The sequence below is a fragment of the Molossus molossus genome, unplaced genomic scaffold (genome assembly GCF_014108415.1).
Source record: "Molossus molossus isolate mMolMol1 unplaced genomic scaffold, mMolMol1.p scaffold_m16_p_14, whole genome shotgun sequence".
NCBI lineage: Eukaryota > Metazoa > Chordata > Mammalia > Chiroptera > Molossidae > Molossus > Molossus molossus.
Window position 1 is genome coordinate 34744929 of NW_023425349.1, and position 16111 is coordinate 34761039.

At 41.9% G+C, this 16111-nt stretch overlaps 1 protein-coding gene across 1 annotated transcript; it reads right to left on the bottom strand.

Moving 5' to 3' along the window:
* Positions 1 to 6751: 6751 nt before the first annotated feature.
* Positions 6752 to 8010, bottom strand: LOC118629820 (basic leucine zipper and W2 domain-containing protein 2-like). Its single transcript, XM_036261465.1, has one exon. The coding sequence runs from the start codon at positions 7994 to 7996 to the stop codon at positions 6752 to 6754; it is 1245 nt and encodes a 414-aa protein (XP_036117358.1). The 5' UTR covers positions 7997 to 8010.
* Positions 8011 to 16111: the final 8101 nt, after the last annotated feature.

The following is a 16111-nucleotide window of genomic DNA, read 5'->3' on the forward strand; positions in this document are numbered from 1 at the left end:
TGGGTGGCAACCACTCGATGTGTCCCTTTCACATCGATGTTTCTCTCTATCTCTCTCCCTCCCATTCTATCTGAACAAAAAATGGAAAAATGTCCTTGGGTGAGGATTAAAAAAAAAAAGAAAACAGATGTGGAAAACGTGGTATCGCATCCTCCCACAACCACATCAAAGTTACAACTAAACTACAGAACAACTATCATTCAAAACCACATGAAATCAAGCTGAATGGAAGTCCTAAAACTATGAAATTAAAGAAGCAGCCATATCGAGACTGGTAGAAGGGGCGGAGGTGCGACCGGCTGGTACCACACCCATGTGTGGTAGATAAAAATCAGGAGGATTCCTCAACTGGGCAGGTCCTCCCTGAGGACTGAAGGGTCCCCATCCCACACCAGGCAAGCCGCTCAAGGTTCCAGGGCCAGAAGAGAAGTCCCCATAACTTCTGGCTAAAAAGGGAACTGAGGCTGAGGGAGGCTGAGACAGCTGGAGCCCCGGGCAGCTCCTCTTAAAGGGCCCATGCACGGACTTACTCGGACTCGCACCCTCCAGGCTCCAGCATGGGGGAGGCAGCTTGAAAGGCACCAGAGACATATAGAGAAGAACTGAGCTGTTTGGCATTGGAGCAAGTGCTGGAGAGGCAGCTTTCTCCTGGACAGACGTGCTATCAAAGGTCTTTGTTCCTTTGGTGAGCCCTTCCCTGCCGCAGCAGACAGCCACCATATCTGGGACTCCAGCAACCTGGCTCACACTGTTTGCCCAGCCCTGGTGATTCCCTGAGGCCCTGCCCCATCCAACTCTCAGGCCCACCTAAGCTGTTGACGGTTGCTTAACCATAGGATTGGCCTGTCTTGGATAGATCCTGCTTCAGGTTTTCCTGAATTCTTTCAAACAAGCAGCATCTGGTCTCAGCTAGCCCCATTCCTCTCGTTAAGTAATACACAGAAACAAACACAGGGAGACAACCAAAATGAGGAGACAAAGAAACAGGTTCCAGATGAAAGAACAGAACAAAACTCCAGGAAAAGAACTAAGCGAAATGGAGATAAGCAACCTAACAGATGCAGAGTTCAAAACACTGCTTATAAGGATGCTCAGTGAACTTAATGAGAACCTCAGTGAACTTAGTGAGGGCCTCAAGAGCATAAAAAAGGACCAGTCAGAAATGATGGATGCATAGTCAGAAATGAAGGAGGCACTAATTGAAATAAAGAATAATTTACACAGATCCAATAGTAGAGTACGTAAAGCCAAGAAGCAAACCATTGATTTGGAACATAAGGAAGAAAAAACCGCCCAATCAGAACAGCAAAAAGAAAAAAGAATCCAAAAAAATGAGGACAGTATAAGGAGCCTCTGGGACACCTTCAAGCGTGCCAACATTTGCATCTTGGGGGTGCCAGAAGGAGAAGAGAGAGAACAAGAAATTGAAAACCTGTTTGAAACAATAATGGCAGAAAACTTTCCTAACTTGGTGAAGGAAACAGACATACAAGTCCAGGAAGCACAGAGAGTCCCAAACAAGATGAACCCCAAGAAGCCCACACCAATACACATCATCATCAAAATGCAAATGGTTCAAGACAAACAGAGAATCTAAAAGCAGCAATAGAAAAGCAGTTAGTTACCTACAAGGGAATTCCCATAAGACTGTCAGCTGATTTCTCAACAGAAACTTTGCAGGCCAGAAGAGAGTGGCAAGAAATATTCAGAGTGATGAAAAGCAAGAACCTACAACCACGATTACTCTATCCTGCAAAGCTGTCATTTAGAATTGATGGCCATATAAAGAGTTTCCCACACAAGGAAAAGAAAACCGGTGTGAGCCCTGATCAGTTTTGCTCAGTGGTTAGAGCATGGGCCTACAGACTGAAAGGTCACAAGTTCTATTCTCAGGCAAGGGCATGTACCTGGATTGCAGGTTCAATCCCTGACTTGGTCAGGATCATGCAGGAGGCAACCAATAGATGTGTCTCTCTCACATTGATGTCTGTCTCTCTCCCCCTTCCTTTCACTCTATCTAAAAAATCAATGGGAAAATATCATCGGGTGAAGACTAACAAAACAAAAAAGAAAAAAGGAGTGAGTCAGAGTAGACAGTTGGGGATAGTGTATGTATGAAGGGACTGGTAGCCTGATGAGGTAGGTGCCTGTGGGAGAGTGGTGAGTGATGTGGCTGGAGAATAGATAAGCAGGAACCAAAGCATGAAGGCTTCTGTTATACCATGCTTAGGTTTGGGACTGTCCTACAGGCCATAGTTAACTCACTGGAGGCTTTAAGCTTGGGAGTGGTATGATCTAATTTGATTTTTTTTTTCTAATTTGATTTTAGAAAGATTATTCTGGAACCTGTATGGAGAATAGAGCATAAGGGATTGAGGTTTGAGGTAGAAAACTATTGCAGCACTCTAATCAAGAAATGATTAATTTCTGAGCTAAGACAATAGCATTATAGATAAGATAAGGGAACATACCCAATAAACAGTTTAGGAAGTAAAATGGCACATGATAGGCACAGTGCCTATTAAACTGTGAACATTCTTGAACTGTTGAATCTAACCGGATGAAGACTTAGTTCATTTCTTCACTCCAACAAATATTTTTTAAATAATTTTTCTTCATTGATTCTAGAGAGAAAGGAAGGGAGAAGGAGAAAGACAGAGACATAGATGAGAGAGAACATCAACTGGCTGCCTCCTGCATGCCCCCCCTTCCCCATTGGGAATCGAGCCCACAACTTGGGCATGTGCCCTGACCGGGAATCGAACCGGCAACCTCTTGGTGCATGGGTCAATGCTCAATCACTGAGCTACACCAGCCAGGCCACTCCAGCAAATATTTAATGAGTGCCTACTATGTGTCAGGGATTGTGTTAGACACTGAGGACAAAACAAAGAACAATTTGGATAAGTTCCCTGCTTGGAAGATACAAACAAATAACCTGGCAATTATAATACTATATTATAATAGATGCTACAAGAGGGTAAGTTTATTTTTAATTTTTATTTTTTTGGTATGTGCTCCTAGCGGGACCCAAACCTGGGACTCTCTGATCTGCAAGCCGATGCTCCAACTGCTGAGCCAAACCAGCCAGGGCTGAGAGGGGAAGTTTAAAATGTTGTAAGAACATAGAAGGATTAACTTACACAAACTTGGGTTGGCAAAAAGTTCCTGAGGAAGTTATGTCTAAGCTGAAACAAGAACAATGAGTAGAAGTTAGACAAATGAAGAAATATGGGTGAGGTGGGAGAAAAAGAAGAAAGACTCTGGAATGAATTCTTGAGTGAGATGACTGTGGCCATGAAGACATAGAAGGTTAAGGTACTAGTGAGAAGATGAGTTCACTTATGCTGAGTTAGGTTTGAGATGCCTGTGGGACATCCAGATGGAGACAAAGGATATATGGGTTGGGAATTTACAAGAGAAGTCAGGAATGGAGATATATAGATTTGGGAGTCATCAGAATAATTCTTGAATCACTGGATAGTGTTGAAATTATCCAGGCTAAGTACATAGACAGAACATTGAAAGGGACCAAGGATGAATTCTTTTAAGAAGCCAGAAAAAGAAGAAAAGCCTTGGAAAGAGGCTGAAGGAATAACTAGACAAAAAGAAAAAAGTGTTGGAAGAAAATGAAACCAGAAGGAAGACAGAGCAAGGAGCCAGAGAAAGGCAGAAAGAACAGAGCAAGAGGTGACCAACTTAAGAACTGTTGCTGAGTTCTAGAATGGTAAGCATTAAAAAGTACTCATTGGATTAGGAAACATGTGGGTTGCTGGGGACTTGGCAAGAGCAATTTCATTGGAGAGGTTGGTGGCAGGAACCAGACTGGACAGTTCTAGGAGGTTATGGGGAATTCTGAGAAATATCCTGCCAATATTTAGCAGCATGATAAATGTCCATCATAGAGAAAATTGGTGAGCACATCACAGTCAGTCAAGATTTTCCACATGCCTCATGGATTCTCATATGGAAGATGTCTTTCACTGAGATAATAAATGACAATGAGGACTTATACAAGTGTCTTGGAGACAGAGATGAAAGTAACGAGCCTTTTCCTTATCATATTCTGCCTATTGAGGACCTTATTGGGTTTCTGGTTTTTAAAATTTTATATAAATTTTCTTTATATACCTTGGGGGAAAATGATTGCAAAGGGCAGGGACTGTCTACTTTTTCTGGGTGGGGTATCCTGATGAAAAAAAGGAGATAAATCCCCCAGAGGATAACTACACATTTTGTGTTCTTGGTGCCTCTAAATCAGATTTACCATTTATATCAAATAAGTTTTCACTGTAAATGTAAAATCATCATTATTAGAGTTAAGAGGGAGTGGCAGCTCCATATTCTACCCCTCAAAGTTATTAAATATAGCCAGAAATTTTATCTGAAAAACAGATATTCGTATTTACTCAATAGTTTTCCAGATCTCCAGTGTGGAGGAATTATGAAAGTTAGCAAAATGACATGTGTGAATTTTAGAACATGTAGCCTCATGTAATAGACACAAACTGACCTCAAGAGAAGCCATATAAATACATTGGTAGAGGGTATGGGTTGTGGAGTCAGAGAGATCTATATTCCGATCCCAAAATTCCATTTAGTTGATATATACCCTTGGTGGTGATTTCTTATTATCACTGAGTCTCAGCCTTCTCCTCATGTGTGAAATGGTGAGTAAATAAAATAATGCCTATAAAGCCCTTAGTATAATGCTTGGCATACATTATGCATTTCATAAATGTCAGTTATTACATTGCCCATGATTATAAAATTGTTCATTGCTGGAATCCAAATTTCACAAACATTGTTGTCTTTTATATAACATTAGCCACATGAACATAGTAGGGGCGGTATATTTTATTATACACTTTATGTGATTATATGTTAGTTTGGAAATACAGGCTTTCTTATTTTGTCATTGACTCATTCCTTTTAATGGAAGCATTACCTCAAACGTATTCATCAAATCAGTTCTCTCTTCAGATATCTGAGTTGTCTTTCACTTACAAATGACAGAAACCCAATTCAAAAAAAATTTGAGCAAAGGTTTATGTATTGGGATGTTAGGGGTTGAGCTGGGTTTGAGAATCAGAGAGCTACTAACAAACAGTCTAAGTATGACAGCCCTTATATTTTGAAGTGGAAGAGAGGACATAACTGAGCAGCAAACAGATGATCTGATACAATGGCAGAGCTCAGTCAAAGCAGGTTTGTTATGCTAAGGTCAGGGTCCTAGCTGGGAACAACTGAGATATGGGATAGGGGCATCTGGATAGATGCTGCTGAGGATTTTGGCTCTGAAGACCCCTCTGAATCCTCAGAGCTTGCAGAAGTGGCCTACTCTTCCATAATAAGAGCTAGCACTTCTGTATTGATAGACACTATAATATAAGTTGTAGAATCCCTCCTCCCACTAGGCAACAAGTGCCCCCACCAGGAGTCCTACCTCCTCTCCTGGCTGCTAGACCAATAGCTTATGGTCACATACCAACACAACCTGGCTGAGGAAAGCTGGACCTGATAAGGGAGGAAAGATGTTACATACTGAAAGAACTGCAAGAATTAGCTGGTATATACTAGCAGAAGCAAGGTGGTATACCTGGCATTGTATTTTGAAGGTGCTTTTTCAGATGGGCTAGAATAAAATAATGGATAAGCAAGAATTTATTGACTTATGGACAGCTTTGGGGAGACATAGGATTTAATATCAAGAACCTTAGGAAATGAGGTGGTTCTTCTAGAGTCTTTAAGAAAGTGATGGCCAATGTTGAGTGAAGTAGAAATGTTTTAGCAACCCTGGCAGATAGTAGAAGGAATAAAGAGGCTGAGGAAATGTGCAAGCAGGAATGACTATATTATATGAGGCCACAAAACATACACCAAAGCTATTAGATGAGTGTGATGTCTCTAGGTAAAAAATAGCAACACCATGGCAAGCAAATACTGTGATGATTCCCCTAGTTCTTCTCTCTCTCTTTTTTTAAATTTATTTTTTTAGAGAGAGAGAGGAAGGGAGCGAGAGATGGAAACATCAATGTGAGAGAGAAACGTCAGTCGGCTGCCTCCTGCACGCCCCCTACTGGGGATTGAGCTCGCAGCGCAACCAGGGCATGTGCCCTAACCAGGAATAGAACCAGGAGCTCTCAGTCCATGGGACAATGCTCAACCCACTTAGCCACACCAGTCTGGCCCCTAGCTCTCTTTTCTTTTCTTTTCTTTTCTTTTCTCTTCTCTTCTCTTCTCTTCTCTTCTCTTCTCTTCTCTTCTTTTCTTTTCTTTTCTTCTCTTCTCTTCTCTTCTCTTCTTTCTTTCTTTCTTTCTTTCTTTCTTTCTAAAGCCAGTTATTTAAAAAAAAACTGGTTTGTCAAATCACATACATGAGCAGATGCACAACTACCAAAGTGGCCCTGTAATAGACACCAGTAGGGCGTTCACCACACAGTACCTGAAAAATACAGCTAAAAAAGAGGAGTCTGTTGAGTAATTCAGATTCCTACGTGACTCCTTGTTGAATGGCTTTAAGTTAGCATACAGTGAGTGAGAGGTAGAGTCCCAAGTATAATAGCTCACGCCTCAGGGCTCCATTTAAAAACAAAACAAAAACAAAAACCATTTTCCCCCTCTGCACAAGGGAAACCTATCCTATTTTTTTTCCTTTGTGAAAACAGAAGCCAAGTTTCTCTTCTTGAATGGTTCAGCATTTTCAATTGGGGTGTCGCGTGGTGACCTCGGCGTTGTGCTTTTCCCCCGTCTAACTGTCCTCACCTTCCAATTCCAATTCTTCTGCATTTTGCAACCACTCCACAAATTTCTTCATCTGGTCAAGAAAAACACTCTTGCCTTTGGCCACGTGTGCTTCTTTGTACCACTTCAATATCGCTTCTTCACTCAGCACATCAGCTTTATAAAAGAGAACCATGATCTTCTGAAACGCTTTCATGAAGTGGGTGTTGTCGTAACAGTACTCCTGAACCTTCTGCAGGAGGATCAGCTCGGACTGGCCTTGGGAGCTGAACACAGCCAGCAGGGGCGCGTATTGCTTCAGGTGCTTAAGGGCCTGCTCTGCCACAAGTTCCTCCTTCTTGTTCCATTCAACAGCATTCATGATACAGGTCCACAGAAGTCCAATCACCGCCGTTTCCGGAAGATCATTCCTCTTCATTTCTTCTTTCACGTAGAGCACCACCTCCTTGATGGGGCATTCCTGGGACAGGCGCTCCTGGAGCTCCTTCCTGGTGCCCAGGGACTGCTGCACTCTCAGGAAGTCGGAAAGCTCCTTCAGTCCCACGTCAGTGAAGTACTTAGCGAAGTGATCCACACTCTGTCTGTTAACTGGAAAGAGTTCAAGCAGCCTCTTGTCTAAGTTGGCTTTTCTCAAAGAAGAGGTAACAGAGTTGGCATCTTTTTCCGCCATCCAGGCTTTAAAAAGCTTGACAGCAAATGAGGCCACAATACCTTCTTTGACTAAGCTGTCAGTGAAGAGACTGGTGAGGATGGTGGCTGGGAGGGTGCCATTGCCTAGCAGGATCCCCGACAGCATTGCCAACTTTGTCTGCTCTGTTTCGGTAAAGGCTTTAAGGAAGAGGAGAAGCTTTTTCATTGCATCCTCAAAAGCCTTTTCCAAATACTTATATCTCCTGATGAGTTTATTGAAGACCTGAGCATGGTTTCGGATGGTTTCATGATCTTCTTTTGCTGAAAACACACAGTGGTTGGTCATCTTGGTTTTGTCACCATCATCTATGCGTGTCCCTCCAGGGGCAAGCATACTGCCAGCTACCAGGATATCAAAGAGTGTGTCTGCATAGCAACGATAATCTAATCTCGAGCCTGTAGAGTCCAGAAACTTGGCTACAGCTTCAAGGTCGTCACCAGCTTCATTAAGCCCCTGGACAAGTGTATCCCTGAAGACTGTGGGTTTGAATTTCTCTTTTTCATCCCTTTTCCGAGTTTTGAACTGCTGGCCTGTTAGCACTGGCTTCTGATGCTTATTCATAAAATTTCTGTCCAAGAAGGTAGCGACGACGCACGAGGCTGGGAGTTCTGCAAGCCCCAGGCAGCCATCGTCAGACGAAGAACTGACAAGTGGATGATTTAAATATCGCGTGTTCTCAAAGATCTTAATTGGACAGGAGGAGAGTGGGAAACGTCTAAGAGGAACTCCCTAGTTCTTTTCTCAAAGGGACCTGTAGAAGTTTACTTAGGTGATTGTATACTGGGGAAAGGAAAATACTCAGTTGTTTTGAAGACTATTAGACACAGTCTGAGCTGACAATGATATCTGGAGTCTCAAAGCATCATCGTAGTTCTGATAGAGTCGGGGCCTACAGGGACCAAGTAATAAATGAAGTCTTGCTAAAATCTAGCTCAGAGTGGACCTGCTGTGTTTGTGGATATGCTCAGTGGTCATTTGCTCTGTTCCTGACTGCACTGATATAATTGGATGTTAGAGTAACCCTCACGTTTGGTTCTTAGTCTGTGGGGTAAAGAATATAGTGAAGAAGGCCTAGTAGAAACCTTTAAAACTGTTCCATCACCTTCCTTTCTTTCCCAACCAAGATAGTAAGTCGAAAAGAATATCACACCTCTAGAGCATGACTGAAGATGATTGTTGGCTTAAATAAGCAATAGCCTTCATCATAGTCACTGTGCCAGATATGGTCTAATTGTTAGAGCAGATTAATAAGTTTTCAGGTACATGGTATATGGCTCTTGATCTTACAAAAGCATTATTTTATTTTTTGGCAGTTACTTTTCTTTCTAGTAAAGATCCTTTTATTTCAGCCCCACCGCTGCCACCTGGCTGGTCTCCAGACTTGCGCAGACTCACCCGGGACATCTCCGGAGGACTGGGGAGCAGGAGGTAATTTGGAGGGGATGCTGGTGAATAGAATGTACCATCACAGTCTGACATGCCCTTTAACCATGGCTTTGTCCATTTTACAGCAGTCAAGGATAATACATAGGCTATGTAAGGTTAGAAGTGGTGTGTGAGTGGGCCAATGCGGGGGTGGGGGCCCAGACAAGGCAGGAGGCACCTGTGTGGGAGCATGAACCTTAAGTGTCCTCATGTTCTTTTCAATTACAATTAGGAAAGATCAGGAACAGTTTGTATTCACATGGGATGGCCAATAATATTCATTTATAGTTTGGCTTCAGGGCTATGTCAACTTTCCTGCCCACTGTCATAATATAGTGTGATGAGATCTGGACTGCCTGGGCATCCCACAGAACCATCACACTGATCCATTTCATTGATAGCATGCTGATGTGCTCCAGAGGGTGTAAGGTAAACCCCACAAAGATCCAGGAACCTGCCATTTCAGAGAAGTTTTTAGGAGTCCAATGCTCAAGAGTATATTGGGATAGTTTTCCAAAGCAAAACTATTCATCCTTTACCACAAAGATGGAAGCACAATGTCAGTAGTTTTATTTGGGTTCTGGAAGCAATATATTCACCTAGAATCATTACTCTGGCTCATATACCAGGTGACATGGAAGGAGATGCTAGCTTTGAATGAGACCTGGAAAAGAAAAGGGCTTGCTCTGACAATAGGATCTGGAGGACCCTATAGTGTTGAAAGTGTTAATGGTAGGAAAAGATACAGTATGGTGCTTATGCTAAGCTCTGATGGGGGAATCACCATGCAGGCACTTGGAATTCTGGTTACCACTGCCCCTGAATAAAGACCATGCTAAGCCCTTGATGGGGCTCCTTTTCATTGAGGAGACCAACCAGCTACTTGGTGGCAAGGCAACTACATTGGGCCTCTCCCACAATGGAAGGGCTAGTGGTTCATCCTCACAGGAATAGATGACTTATTTTGGGCATGGGTTTGCATTTTCTATCCATAGTACCTCAGCCAGGATCACTGTTTATTAGGGCCTTGTGGAATGCCTGATCTATAAGGGGGGATTCTCACACATCATAACGTCAAAACATGGGACCCAGTTTACAGAGAAGGATGTGTGAAGTGGGCTCATGATCATAGGTCCACTGGTCATACCACATACTGCACCATCCAGGGGCAGCTGGCTTCAGAAAATGTTGGAACAGCCTGTTTTGTTGTTGTTGTTAATCCTCACCTGAAGATATTTTTTCATTGATTTTTAGATAGAATGGAAGGGAGAAAGGGAGGGAGAGAGAAAGAGAAACATTGTTATGGGAGAGACACGTTGATTGATTGCCTCCCGCACAAATCCAACTAGGGCCTGGGGATCGAACCTGCAACGCAGGTACATGCCCTTGACCAGGAATTGAACCCACAACCCTTTGGTCCACAGGCTGAGCCAAACCAGCCAGGGTTGGAACAGCCTTTTAAAGAAACAAGTAAAGTGCCAGTTTGGTGACAACACTGTGAAAGGATGGGGCACCATACTTCAGGATGCAGTACACGGGGTGGGCAAAAGTAGGCTTACAGTTGTGAATACACAAAACAGAGTTTATTCTTATATTATTATTTAATAATTATTGTATTATTTTTATTTATTTATTTATTGTTTGTTTGTTTGTTAATTCTCACCTGAGGATTTTTTTTTCATTGATTTTTCAGAGAGAGTGAAAGGAAGGGAGGGAGCGGGGGAGAGAGAGAGATATTGGTTGCCTCCATATGTGCCCCAACCAAGGCTGGCAATGGAACCTGCAACCCAGGTATGTACTCTTGACTTGGAATTGAGCCCACAACCCTTTGGTGCAACGGCCAGCACTCTAACCACTGAGCAACACCAGCCAGGGCTGTTGTATTATTTTCCATTCAAACAAGTATAAACTTACTTTTTCCCATCCTGTGTATAGAGAGAACTTTATATGGCGCTAGATCCCTAATGGGAAGAATACATGGATCTGAGAGCCAAGGGAATACAAGCAGGGGTAACCCCACTTACTATTACTTAGAATAACCCAATGGGGGATTTTGTTTTCCTGTCTCTGCAACACTAAGTTTTGCAGAGTTGGAGGTCCTGATCCCCAAAGAAGGTGTATTCTTGCCAGGGGACATAGCAATGATCCCACTGAACTATAAGCTATGGCTGCCACCAGGACATTTTGTACTCCTCGTGTCCAGGGACCAGCCTAGAGAAGAGGATTCACCATATTGACAAAGGTAATTGACTTCAATCAGCAGGAGAAGATAAAGCTACTTTTATACAAGGGGACAGGGAAGGAAGGAAATAGGTATGGAATCTTTGTGATGCAGTAGCGCATCTCCTGGTATTTCCTTCCCCCCTTGAACGGACACATGCAGAACTCCAGCCTGAGGAAGATGGAATTACCCACAGTATGATTACCAGACTCTTCAGGAATGTAGACTCGGGTCACACTACCAGGTAAGCCACCAAGACCAGCCAAGGAGATAAATGACAGTGAGGGGAATTTAGAATGGAGAAGGCAGAGTATGAGTACAAGTTGTAGGCCTGAGATTAACAGCAGTCATGAGGGCTGTAGTTCATTCCACTAAACTGGCTCTTCTCCAGGAGGAGAGGGCCCTGGGAACCTCCAAACCCCTTTAGAGAAGGTGTGTGTGACTATAAGAATGTGCATCTCAGATCTCCTACTGTAGGGAGCAAAATTGACTGATACCCCCAGCTCCTGTATTCTAAATACACTACATTTGCTCCAAGACCATATTTCCCGTGGTCTGTTTCCAGCCAATGACTGTACACAATGGGATGTTATGGCAGGGCCATTCCTGTGAGACAGAGGACTCCTCTGACTGCTGTTTTTGAATTGAGGATTCTACATTGGCTTTGCAGAAACTTTTTGAAAGCTTCTTGGTAGTCTAAGGCTCTTCTCATTCTACCTTCCTTCTTTCCCTCTCTCCTTCCCATGGGTCAGATGTGCATCACTGTCTGACAGATCTCAGTCTTCTCCAGCTACCTCTTCATTTTCTTTCACAGGCATCTCCTCCAATTTCTTGCAATCTAATCTGATCTTGCTGTCTACTTCATAGAGGACCTGAACTAACATAGGTAGGTATAAATGCACCCATTTTATATATGAGGAAACTGTGTTTCAGAGAGTTTAATTAACCTGCACAAGGGCACAAAATTATACAGGCAGTAAGTGGCAGAGGCAGGATTTAAATCCAGGATTACCTGGTTTCAAAGTCTGTGTGCCTGGATTTCATATTCCTGTTTTCCTGTTTCTGCAGTTTCTATTTGCTTCATTCTCCTCTCAGTCTCCTGGAACGGCTTCTGACTTTCTAGTCTTGTTTCTACCCTGCAAAAACAGGAGGAATATTTGACTATACTTGTAACATAAAGTAAAAGGAAGAACATTGTATTCCTGGGGTCTGTAACAGTTCTTGAGGTAAGGGTTCCCCTGGGAAAGGAGAAACTCAGGGGATAGTGTTGGGACAGCTTTGCTAAGCTTCCCCTTCCTGCCTCAGGAGTCTTCCTGGAGAGTTCAACCATGAAAGTTCAGAGTTTTGTTTTATAAGAGAAATCATATGCCATTATATCCATTATCTTACTAGAACATATTCCTCCTTCATACAAAAGCTTCCTTGATTTTGTAAGGTTTCCTTCTCTTCTTCTTTTTTTTAAATCCTCACCCAATGATATGTTTTTATTGATTTTTAGAGAGAGAAGAAGGGAGAGAGAGAGAAACATCTATGTGAGAGAGAAACTGATCGGTTACCTCTTGTACACACCTGAACTGGGAATCAAACTCACAACCTTTTGGTATACAGGACGATGCTCCAACTAACTGAGCCACACATTCAAGGTAGTTTTCTTCATAATTAAGTAAAACAAAATTTCTAAGGTTGACACTGGAATGAAAATCAAGGGCTGTCTGGGCTTTGTAATGCAGGCACTGCACCTTTTCCTGATTACAGTTTCCCTCACCACACTGGCTTCAAAGAGACAATGCTCTTTGTAACATTCTGATTCTCATATGGACACAGGGATTTTATGAGATTTTCTAGAAAAAGCTGAAATATCTGCCCTGGCCGGTTTTGCTCAGTGGTTAGAGCATTGGTCCTTGAGCTGGAGAGTCCTGGGTTCAGTTTCTGCTAAGGGCATGTACCTCGGTTGCGGTTTGTCCCTGGTCCCCTTTGGGGTCATGTGGGTGGTGGCCACTCAGTGTCTCTCTCACATTGATGTTTCTCTCTCTCTTCCTCTCTCCTTCCCCACTCTATCTGAAGATAAATGCAGGAGTGTCCTCAGGTGAGGATTAAAAAAAAGTTGTTGAAATATCTGAATGAGACATTAGTAAAGGATAACAAAAGGGAAACCAATCTAGAGAGTGTCATGAATTCTTCAGAGTCCGCTGAATGTGTTCCATCCCTGGGCAGCTCACCTAAGTTGTAACCTTCCTGGCCCTTGATGGGCCTCTATTAAGTGAAAATCACTACCTTTTACAGGAGTAAGCTTTCTGCCTCAGGGCCTGCCTTAAATTGTTCGGATTTTATTTACCCTAGATGTTTGACATAGGGAATCACTTCACATTACTGCTGAAATTCTCTCCCTTATCAAGAGGAATGCAGCTTCCATAGTGTATCTGTATCACAATTTAACCTCTTCTCCTCATCCATCTTCATTGTCATTCTATCTCCCCTGGATCATCCCTATGTTCTCATCAGCACACAAGCATGCTGTGATATGCCATCTAAAAAACGAAAACCACAAAACCAACACATTCTGTTCTACAACCCTTTTCAGTTTATGGCTTTTTTTTCCTGTTCTTTCTAGTAAAACTCTTACTTATCTCCACTTACTTTTCTCTTCCCATTCTTTCTTGAACCCACCACATCAATTAGACTTTCATTCCTACCATTCCACTGAGAATGCTCTTGTGAAGGTCCCCCATGACTTCAGATTATGAAATCTCACATTCAGTTTCCAGTCCCTATCTTGTTGATCACTCCCGCCTACCTTAAAAACGATATTCACTTGACTTTGGAGACACCACATTCCCCTGATTTTCTGCCCATATCATGAACTATTCCTTTTAAAAGTTCTTATCTCAAAATCTTATTATATTGGAGTGCCCCAGGACTCAAGCCTCAGCCTATTAGGGGTTTGCAAACTACTTCTATAAAGGGCCAGATAGTAAATATTTTCAGTTTGGGGGTCATATAATTTCTGTTGCAATTACTCAAGAAGCCATAGACATAAATGAATGTGGAACTGATCATTGTCATTAGTGCTTATTATGTGCCACATATTGCTAAATAAACAATAATTTGTCAACCTGGTATTTCAGCATAATTATCTGAGCATAACTGGAGCTCAGAGGGAGGAAAATTTTTCTTCCTGTGTAGTGGAGGAAAGGGAATTCCATTTTGAAATGTCTGTACATTTCTCCCTTGTGCCCAATTTTATTTAAAATTTGGGAATTTTGAAATTCTCAAGGCTCAATCTGAACTTTTTTTTGTTAATATTAGCATTCAGCCCTTGTTGATCAACTGGAAGTAGAAAGTGTGTAGGGAATTGGGGTAGGGGAGGAAGGGAGGAGCTTCAACAGCTGGTGGGGAATGAGGGACAGCTTCTTAGTAGGGTCTGAGAAAGAGGGAGGTTACTTTATTTGTTGAGATGCAGTGATTAAACTCCCAAAGTGAATTTTGAGAGACAGCTGCACACTGAAAAGAGATGGTGATTAGAATTAATTACTGTTGTTGTAGATGTTTTGTATTTCTACAGCACTTTGTATTCACAAAGAACTCTGTAATCACTCATTAACTCTCTCCCACCAGAACCTTCTGACATGGGCAACATTATTACAGATGTTTGTATTTGTCTTCTGGGAAGAAATCTGAGCTGCTTTGGATGCATACTAGAATTAAGGAATCAAAATCCTTATTGCAGTTCTTTTTACTCACTGTGTGACTTTGAGGAGCCAAATAATGAGAACTTGAACATTATCTTATTCTATAATTTTATTATGATGAATAACTCATGAAGATACTTCAGTGCTCTGTTGAATAATAAAAGATCATGTGTAGGTATGTAATAACTAACTCCTGTAAAATTCAGTTTCCTTCAGGTTTAAAGAAAAATAAAAATAATAGTTTCTGTATTGTATTTTTACATATCAAATGCTTAGCATAGTGCCTAGCATATTTAATTAATAAATGCTTTCTAAATAGTATCCATTATTTATACTGTAATAAGACCCTTGTAACATATGCATTCTATTGCCTCCACTTGATTGCTTTAAGTCTTCCTGCCTTTGAATAAAGATGCAGATGTACATTCATTTATTCAGCAGTATTTACTGAGTGACTACCATTTATCAGGCATTGTTCTTGGAGCTAGAAATACAGTGGTGAACAAAAAAGGAAGTCCTGCTCTCATGAACCTTATATTCTGGCAGCAGGGGGAGGACTCACATTATCATGGTGGAGGGGCTTACATTCTAGTGGGAGTTAGGCTGAGATAGAAATGACAGAAGCATTTTTAGGGTACATTTAGAAAATGTATAGGAAATTTTTTCTGACTTTTCATATAAAAACAGTATTTTTTATAAAAATAGGTTAAGTATATATTTATAAGCTATTCATTCTTTTTCTTTTTCTTTTTTTAATCCTCCCCCTAGATATTTTTCCATTTATTTTCAGACAGAGTGGGAGGGAGAGAGAGAGAAACATCGATGTGAGAGAGACATATTGACTGGTTGTCTTCCGCACGACCTCAACCACGGCTGGGGATTGAACTAAAACTGAGGTACATGCCCTTGACCGGAATCTTTGGTCCTTGGGCTGACGCTCTTAACTGCTGAGCCAAACTGGCCAGGGCGCTATTCATTTTTTATATATTATACTTGTATATTTTATTTAAAATATATGTATGAATTTATAAAATATTTAACAGAAATACTATTTATAATAAAAATTATAATACCACTACACTGAAATTTTTTTTTTATCCTCACTCGAGGACATTTTTCTATTTTTTGTTCAGATAGAGTGGGAGGGAAGGAGGGAGGGAGGATGGGAGGAAGGGAGAGAGAGAGAGAGAGAGAGAGAGAGAGAGAGATCGACGTGAAAGGGACACGTCGAGTGGCTGCCACCCTCATGACCAACCAGGGCCAGGGACAAACTGCAACCGAGGTACGCTCCCTTAGCGGGAACCAAACCTTGGTCTCTCTGGACCGCAGGCCGACACTCTA

What these genes read in the sequence shown, in the direction of transcription:
- LOC118629820 (XM_036261465.1), bottom strand. Translation starts at nt 7,996, where the DNA reads ATGAATAAGCATCAGAAGCCAGTGCTAACAGGCCAGCAGTTCAAAACT.